Below are 9,617 nucleotides of genomic sequence, written 5' to 3' on the forward strand. Positions count from 1 at the left end.
TTTTAAATGTAATTTTTTTTTTATCCCCTTTGACAATTACAATAACTATATTTATTGCTTTTAATGAATGAATTATCTATATAATTCTGTTTTAAATTAATATTTTTATCTATAATACCATATGGTGAACTTTAATACAGGACGTACAACAGACTACAAATACGTAATTACGATTACGCGTCAATATGGCTCGATGTGCATGATATGCTTCCGGTATACCTGAGATTAAAACTAGTCACAGAAATGTGTTTCGTGTCGTCATAAAATGGCCGAGTTGGATCCCAATTGTAAGTAATAATTAACCGATCGTTTTGCGAAACCCTTAATTAAGCATGCAGTTTATGTTCACTTTTTCGACTAGTTTTCACTTGTGAGTTGTAGCCTGAAAATTGAAGTAGCTAATTTTAGAGCACAGATCTATTATCTCAATAATAGATCATTATTAGAGTCGTATAACTATGACGTAACCTCTCTATCTACAAAAACATGTATGGGGTTTGTTTGTCCTTCCCACCTCTCCATGGTCTGATTTTACTTTGAACTCCACGTACAGTCGCCTTGTGGGTTTTGACTGTACAACTGAATATCCCTGTAATGAAAAATGAAGTTTTTGTAATCTACATTTATGCATACATTATACTCCTTGAAAAATCAAAAAATCTATACCAGTATACACATGTAGATTTGGTTACACAATACAACTGAATTGATATAACAAATGGTAGTTGTTAGGTCACCCTGGCCGTTCAAGTGATCCAGTTTGTAAAATGAGTAAGACTGACTATTGTTGATTGGGTTCTTTGGGGAAGCAATGGACAACAAACAGTCTGTCAGAATGTAGTCCTGATTTACTGCACTTGTATGCAAGCAGGATTATTTAAGTATAATATTAATAAAATTGACTCCAAATGCCAAATTATGGTGACATGATTAATCATCAGCATAAACACAGGCCACATTCTATTTTGGATATACTTTTTGTATACATTAGAATAGTAAAAATATTTTAAGATCAGCAAAGAACTGACCATGAAAGTATCACCCACATAGTATTATCTGCATTTTTTCTTTACCTGTTTTGGATCTATCATCTCTGGTACATGCCACACCCAAAGCAATTGTTGACAAATATACAAAAATTAATCAATACTTTCAGCTCCAATATTGTTCACAAACTATGATTACCTCTAGCCCTCCCAAAGTGCATACATGTATGTTTGTAACATTGTGTATATACTTCAACATATGACCTGTATTCAAGTTATTTCCTCCTCTCACATGTATGCATGTACATAACATCACAAGTAAAATCATACCACTGTCTTTTCTACAGATACATACCTTCATTGTGGTACCAGTAACACATCTTTTAGGCACTGGGTGTCTATTACTTAAATGCATAATGAGATGCAATTCACTCATATACAACTTTGTATACCCTTTGATTGATATTGTTCACATTCATTTCATGTATGTATTTGTCGTGTGTTCTCATTTATAATGTTTCAGATATTGCACTCATACTCAATGGTACAAACGGTGGACTTGTGATAAGTTATTAATTCCATTGAAATCAAATCAAAAAATCAAGTCAGGTACTGGTATCTGCGTATGTACTTCAAAGTTACTAATGATGTATGTTGGTTTGATGCATGTTGTGATTTTGTAGTGCTTTGTTTTGTCACAAACTCACCAACTCATTATTATGGAAACACTTTTACTGTAAATTTAACTTGACTATCTAATTAGAACTTGTAACTTTTTTGTAAACTGCATGATGATTGCATACTAGCACTGCGAATGCATAAGCTTGGGTTTTCCAAAACTTTGTGATGTCATGGTCGAAGATCATGTTTAGGCACTTGAATAATCTCAGTCTCAAAAGTAACAAATATTCCTTTCACTCAGCCAGACTACATGACATAAACTGTTCAGACCACAGACAATGAAATGCGTATTTAGAAATTGTTAGGTAATCACATCAAATCAATTTCTGTTAATGTGATAAAACTTCAAAATTCGTTTTAACATGAGTAGTCTTTGGACCAGCTGGGACATAGCAAAGAAATTGGAATCTTCCCTGTTCAGTGTGTATCTTTCCAAATGAATGTCACCTTCTCAAGAATAAAAAAAATCTATAAGAATTAAGATTCAAATGCTAAGATGCACAAAATTATGTATATAACACTAGAGGGCACCGTACATTGGAAAGGTGTACATGAAATGTGTATAGCAATCTCTTGCAAAACTTCTTACTTCAGAGTAATTATCTATTTTGCTTCTGTGTGTAAATATCTAGTCTCAATTTAGCCTTTCTCTGTCATCTGTTATTAGAAACAATAATCCTAACCCTGTCTTCATAAATTACCTCTTTGAATACAATCTTAGTCTAATCTATAACATTGACAAACTACTCGGCCTAAAGAGTGACAGTTTTTGCAGCACACTTACTTTGCAGCACACTTACTTTGATAAATAGTTCTGCAGGATGGCTCAATGATCACACGAAATGTAAGGACTTACCAGAACCTAGTGGTTATGACATTTACTACTGTACAAAATGTAGACCAATGGTACATAGGCTAAGATAACAAGACCATGGATGACAAGTCGCTGGGGTATAAACCACAAAACAGAACAGTATGGATGCCAGGCTGAAATATGTGCTATGATGAACATGTATGCCGCGCTAAATATGTGCTATGAAGAACATGTACATTGAAGAAATATTGAGTTTGTTGAGTGAAAGAGAGTCTCATTTTTTGTATTATCCCCCCCCCCCTTCGTTTCAACTCTTCAATATCTTTAGAACAATGTCTGCAAATTGCCAACTGTCTGATTTAGACTCCGTTTTCTGAAGAACTCAGTTTATAAATACATACATAGACTATGTATTAGTGTAGTGCAAATTACAAGGGATTAGCTCCAGAATCTAAAATATTTTATGAAGCCATATTTATGTAATGAAAATTTGCCTCAGGATAAAATCCATGTATATATCTATATGCATATAATATACATATGTTTAAGAGGGGAACGCCACTCCAGGAAATAATTTGTATTTTGACAAGATGTACTCCATGTGAGGTACATGTATAACACCACAGGCAGACACAATATTTCTTCCTATGTTTACATGTTTGTTCAACAAACTATTAATCATCTGTGGGCCTTAAAACATATAACAAATTTGCAGTATACATGAATCAAGATGCTCCGTGTATTCTGTAATTTTAGTGAAGTGCAATTCAGTGGATGTGATCTTTCGTAGCTGAAACCTAATCTGAGGTATCTGTGCTGCTATGCAACTGTCTTATGCTGACTGAAACATGCATGTATATGTTTGCCTTCTCTCCATATTTTTTGTAATGATTACCTGTCACAGACAGTGTGTTAGTATAATATGTATTAACTATAATCTTTATTCAAATACAATATTCACATAAATTATAAATGAAACATTGTAATTATGACTGTTTTATGAGTAATTTTAGATTAATTATTAAACTATTTCTATTTTCCTCATATGAATTCTTATGAATTCTGTCATTTTCTAAATGTTAATTTTACTATATTATGGATATATATATATATATATATATATATATATATATATATATATATATATATATATATATATATATATATATATATATATATATATATATATATATATATATATTATGCACCATGATGTTGTAGATTTTGATTGCCATGCTAACACTGTGAATGCAGCATATGTTGTTAAAATGTAAAGTAGAGAATGTTTGCAGTGTTAGTTTCTGTAGAATAGTGATTACCAGAAGAAAGTAACACAGCGTACTGACCACGTCATATGAATAAGTTGTGTTTGCAGCTGGCATGTATAGACATGTACAGTATTAAATATGGAAAATACAATTGCATTATGTTTACATATAACACACCCCTGTTATGAACTTGCACCATTTAGTGTGATTACATGCCATACTGTAAAATAGTGTGGTTCCAATAAACCATGGTACTGTAGTTTACCAGAGAACCACTATCAACAGGTTTACACTGGTTTATTACTTAAATACTTGTCAGTGAGATATTACTTTCTTCTGCTAGTCAACGCAATGTGTACTGTATAGCATAGCTTTAGAATTGCTGTATGACAGTCTGGGCCAGCATTGGGTGAGTGCTAACCCCAGACTGGCATTAAAACCTCATAAGTAATGCACTGTATGTTACTAGGAATGGTCAATACCTGGCTGGTCTGGTGTCAACATCAGGTTAAAGGGGAATGCCACTCCAGGAAATAAACTCATCGTCATAAACTATGGTCTTTGGAGAGTCATTTCATTATTTTCCATCACCTTGCGATTTCAAAGAAACATCAAGTTGATCTTGTGTCTTTATAGTATCTTTACTGTGGGCTAATGTGTCACAGGAGTCAACATTCATGAGAGATCTACACTGAAGGGAATAGGCACTTAGAAGTCATGAATATTCATTGTTCAACCATGAATATAGTATTTCTGCTGACTCCCATGGTGCATTGGCCCACAGCATAGATATCCTATGAGGCACAAGACCAACTTGATATTTCTCCAAAGTCGCAAGTAATTGAAGTGATGTAACATCATAAAATGACTTTCCAGAACTCATAGTTTATGAAAATGTCTGTGTTTTCTTGAGTGGTGTTCCCCTTTGATAATATCTGGCTAACAAATCAGCAAGGGAGTCTTTAAGCGTAGTGTGGTTCATTCTAAAAAATTCTTATGCTCAAGTTGTAATCCTTGAAATGCGCCTCGGAAATAAACTGTTTAACTTTTGCTGATACTTAGTTAGAGAAATCGCAAACCCATTCTCAGTTAAAATCACGGAAAAAATTCAGGGGTCACCATACAAATTTTTTTTAAAAAGGCCAAAATGTTATCAAAATTAATCCATTGTAGAATCCAATATGGCCGCCAAATACTGTGTTAACTCTATGGGGAAAATAAAAGATCATCAGTTTCCTTGAAAACAAGATGGTGGACCTCCAAATTTCTTTTATCATTCAAAGGTACAAGAAACAAGTTTCTATATGGGAAAGTTTGGAGAGATTTTAAGAACTTCGGTTTTTCAGTAACTTTGTCCCCGAGGCACATTCTACCTTAAAAACATGCTTACTCATAGCCAATCTCTTTATGTATCTCACCAACCTTAATCTGATAATAACACAAGTAAACCTCAGTAATGGTAACTTTGAGTATTAGGGGTCTACAGACGTGACTATTGTACAGTATACCAATGTGTCTTTTTTTTTTTCATTCTGCACCCTTCATCCACATATACCATATTACAGACACTGGAAGTGGTGAGAGTCCCTCAGAGTTAATAACACTCAACCAATCAACCATGGGTGAGGATGCAAATATCTCCAGTAAAGACTTTTATATAGGATTAGGGCTTGCGATCAGTTCCAGTCTTTTCATCGGATCTAGCTTTATATTGAAGAAGATGGCACTTATCAGGTTATCCAAATATGCACAGAGAGCAGGTAAAGGTCATTTCACTAAATATACTACACCTGAATATCTGTATGTATGAAAACAATGTAAATGTACATCATGTAATCTTCATTCACTGACAGATAATATTGTGGTAATCAACATAGTCTATTTGGACATTTTACATGTAAAAGGGGCACATTGAAGCTGAGAATACTTCTGAGGCAATTGTGGCTGCATATTAAAACATACTACTTATTATTAGTATTGTATTTGATTTACTATGGCAATATCATTCTACCCTGGTATTCAGGCATGATATAAAAATGATCCTTAGTCTGTGGATGTAGTCTATATATATATGTGTGTGTGTGTGTGTGTGTGTGTGTGTGTGTGTGTGTGTGTGTGTGTGTGTGTATGTGTTTGTGTGTACACACACACACACACACACACACATATATTAGACACTTCAAACCTGTCCCATGTTTTATGTTGTAAGTATTATATTTTGTGATTTCATTCAGGCATTTCAAAAATGATCAGATGAAAATTTGAATGATTTCAAATTCGTCATAATTCACCAAAACTATTTTCACAGACCTCATCTTGACTATGTATACTACTTTATATATAAAAACTAAGACTGTTCAACTTTATTATTTTACCATGTTTCCTAGGTGATGGTGGGTTTGGTTACTTAAAGGAATGGATTTGGTGGGCCGGATTTTTATCAAGTAAGTAATCTTTGATTTTGCTTTTTATATTAACTGTGAAATTAGCATGAAGTTTACTTTGGGTTAGGAAGCCAGTGAGATTTACTGTTCAAAGATGGTTATAAAAGTGATTAATTGGTGTAGTGCAATAACCATCTCTAGTTACTACTATTCCAAATGTCTTTGAATAATTATGTCTCTTCCCAATCTTACAAACAAGCTTCTTTACCTGCTAATATTCATTTTTATTTCCCAGAAACAAACAAAATGTCAGTCACTATACCCTTCTGTGATAGTTTGATATAGACATGACTGGGGGAAGAACACATACATACATGAAGGTCAAGAAGACACAGATCAGTTTTTCTTAACTTTTCGTTTTAAATGTTTTTTTAAAATGTTTAGGGTCGGCAGGTTAAACTAGGATCAGTCAGGTTATTGGAAACACACAATTTTTTTAATTTTAGTACATAATATACCAGTATATCATATGCGTAGGAAATTGACATAGAAATGTGATGTAAGGGAACATTGCTTCATTTATTCCCTTCCAGTGGGACTTGGTGAATTTGCCAACTTTGCTGCATATGCATTTGCACCTGCAACTCTAGTTACACCATTAGGAGCTCTCAGTGTGCTTGTCACGTGAGTATAATATTCATATAATATTGAAAAGTTGACATAAACAAGGAACAATCTACAAAAGTTTCTATATTTGTTTGTTTTTAAAATTATACATCACCTACATTTATCTGGGTTCCCAAACAAAATTACCATAGACTCTACGGGGAAACACTGCCATTTTTACCCCTTTTTTCCCTTTCTGTCACTGGGGTTCCCCAACCTAAAAACACTGTCTGCTAAACAATTGTATAAATGTATAGCAGATATGACCTTACTGCACCGATGTGAAGATTTACTTATATTAGCTGTTGATAAGAAGTAGATAGGGAGGCTTGACATATTTACTCTCTCTCTCTCTCTCTCTCTCTCTCTCTTCTCTCTCTCTCTCTCTCTCTCTCTCTCTCTCTCTCTCTCTCTTCTCTCTCTCTCTCTCTCCCTCTCTCTCTCTCTCTCTCTCTCTCTCTCTCTCTCTCTCTCTCCTCTCTCTCTCTCTCTCTCTCTCTCTCTCTCTCCCTCCCTCCCTCCCTCCCTCCCTCCCTCCCTCCCTCCCTCCCCTCCCTCCCTCCCTCCCTCCCTCCCTCCCTCCCTCCCTCCCTCCCTCCCTCCCTCCCTCCCTCCCTCCCTCCCTCCCTCCCTCCCTCCCTCCCTCCCTCCCTCCCTCCCTCCCTCTCTCCTCTCTCTCTCTCTCTCTCTCTCTCTCTCTCTCTCTCTCTCTCTCTCTCTCTCTCTCTCTCTCTCTCTCTCTCTCTCTCTCTCTCTCTCTCTCTCTCTCTCTCTCTCTCTCTCTCACACACACACATACTGTAACCAGTTTAATGAGAAATTCATGTGAACATTTCTTTACTCACTAAGTTAGTCTACACAGAGAGAGAGCTTCATTGAGAAACACAGTAACAAGAAATCCCTACACTCAGTTATTGGGTAAAATTGGTACCAACATCTTGATATGTATTTTCTACAGTAATCATGATACAGTGTAATGTCCATCCATCCATCCATTACAGGGCAGTCCTGTCATCTTTCTGTTTGAACGAGTCCCTCAACCTTTTAGGTAAAGTAGGCTGTACACTGAGTATTGTTGGCTCCACCGTAATGGTAATCCATGCTCCACAAGAAGCTACAGTTGATACATTAGATGAGTTGGCCAGAATGATGCAGGCCCCTGGTAAGTCTAGGTCATCATCTATGTCAAACAGCGCCCTCTAGCATCTATGTTAGATAGACCTTTCAGGTGAACAGCGCCCTCAAGCAAAGAAATGCAGGTGTGTGACCTTCTTTGAGACAAATGTATAAGCTGATGGAGGCACACCCTGTATCAAGAATAGAAGTGTAAACATTAAAATGATCACCTCAGCATATAGTAAAGCAAAATCAAAGTGAACAATCTTCACTAAACACAAATTAGTTACGGAACAGAATGTCTGAATTATACATGCACAAATCATTTACACTCTTCTGTTTTTTCATACAATCTATGAGTATGTACATTCATTACATGACATCTGTGTTGTTTTGTTTTACTTCACTTACAGGCTTCATCGTCTATGCAACTGCTGTCTTCACCTCTTCAATGATACTAATATTTTATACCGCTCCTCGTCATGGCCAAACCAACATTTTAGTATACATAACCATCTGCTCTGTGATTGGTTCTTTGTCAGTGATGGCATGTAAAGGCCTCGGCATTGGTGTCAAACAGATGTTTGCGGGCAAGAATATATTTCTTCATCCATTAACATGGGTATTGTTGATTGCATTGGTTACGTTCATTACAACACAGCTGAACTACCTCAACAAGTCTCTAGACATTTTCAACACTTCCGTGGTCACTCCTATTTATTACGTATTTTTCACAACAAGTGTGATCACAGCGTCAGCTATCCTATTCAAGGAATGGAGAACTCTGGGTGTAAAAGATACCATAGGTAGCGTGTGTGGATTTCTGACCATTATTGTTGGGATATTTCTTCTCCATGCATTCAAAGACATGGAGCTGACTATTCATAACCTCCCAGTAGCAATGCATCACCTTCAGGGTAACACCTCAACAGAGTACAGAGAAGACTCGGCTTCAGACAGACTGATGAACAGTATAGAACGTAGTGACGCTGACAGTGATTTAGACAATGCAGGAATATCTGACAATACTGCCTTAATTGAAGACGAAACTGACAATAGTTTTGAAGAAATTGAAATGAACAGCTTTAAGTGAAACCAGGTTTCATATGTTCAACTATCTTGCCTAAAAACTGATTACGCTTTCGCTGTAAATATTTTAGCTTCAAAATACATCCGATGCCTTTTAGTTTTAAATTTATGAAATGGTGCTTTTATATGAATTATGGGTCAAGTGAATGTCACATTTTTTTGAGAAATTAAAAAGATTGGAAAGAGGAAACAAATAATGATAAATACTTAGTCACATATATTTACAAATGTCTGTAATTTTTAGAGGGGAAAGTCAATGTATAGATAACTCAACTTTTTAGTAACTCAAATGATATCTAATAAAACTCATTTATTTGCAATGTAGAAATGCAAACAATAGTTTATTGATGATTCATAATGCTATCACACAAGTGAAGGAACTGAGAGTATAGTTCTGTAAACTATAGTGTCTATTTGCATGACGGGTGACTTTGCTTTGAAACATTATTCTATCACCCATATCTGCACCCCTACATGTAGTTCACCCATATCTGCACCCCTACATGTAGTTCAGGACTGCTGTAGTGACACCTCCAAAGAGTTGCGCTTTGAATACCTGGTGCAAAAGTTTGAATAATTATGTTATTTACCACCACATAGATCATGTTGTACA

The 9,617-nt window shown here is 35.5% G+C and overlaps 1 protein-coding gene across 2 annotated transcripts; it reads left to right on the forward strand.

Moving 5' to 3' along the window:
• The first annotated feature begins 184 nt into the window (after nucleotides 1–184).
• Nucleotides 185–9,270, forward strand: LOC144438609 (magnesium transporter NIPA2-like). Of its 2 annotated transcripts, XM_078127708.1 has the most exons (7): nucleotides 185–287; nucleotides 1,510–1,595; nucleotides 5,315–5,509; nucleotides 6,137–6,193; nucleotides 6,727–6,817; nucleotides 7,801–7,961; nucleotides 8,329–9,270. In XM_078127708.1, the coding sequence occupies exons 3-7, from the start codon at nucleotides 5,368–5,370 to the stop codon at nucleotides 9,006–9,008; spliced, it is 1,131 nt and encodes a 376-aa protein (XP_077983834.1). In that variant the 5' UTR covers nucleotides 185–287; nucleotides 1,510–1,595; nucleotides 5,315–5,367; the 3' UTR covers nucleotides 9,009–9,270. The 2 variants fall into 2 exon arrangements, with proteins under 2 accessions (XP_077983834.1, XP_077983833.1); XM_078127707.1 differs by lacking the exon at nucleotides 1,510–1,595 and having other exon boundaries at nucleotides 191–287.
• Nucleotides 9,271–9,617: the final 347 nt, after the last annotated feature.

The sequence above is a fragment of the Glandiceps talaboti genome, chromosome 8 (assembly GCF_964340395.1).
Source record: "Glandiceps talaboti chromosome 8, keGlaTala1.1, whole genome shotgun sequence".
Lineage (NCBI taxonomy): Eukaryota > Metazoa > Hemichordata > Enteropneusta > Spengelidae > Glandiceps > Glandiceps talaboti.

What these genes read in the sequence shown, in the direction of transcription:
- LOC144438609 (XM_078127707.1), top strand. Translation starts at nt 266, where the DNA reads ATGGCCGAGTTGGATCCCAATT. An exon ending in GGCCGAGTTGGATCCCAATT is followed by an intron (nt 288 to 5,314) that starts GTAAGTAATAAT and finishes ACCATATTACAG; the next exon opens with ACACTGGAAGTGGTGAGAGT. An exon ending in GCTCTCAGTGTGCTTGTCAC is followed by an intron (nt 6,818 to 7,800) that starts GTGAGTATAATA and finishes CATCCATTACAG; the next exon opens with GGCAGTCCTGTCATCTTTCT.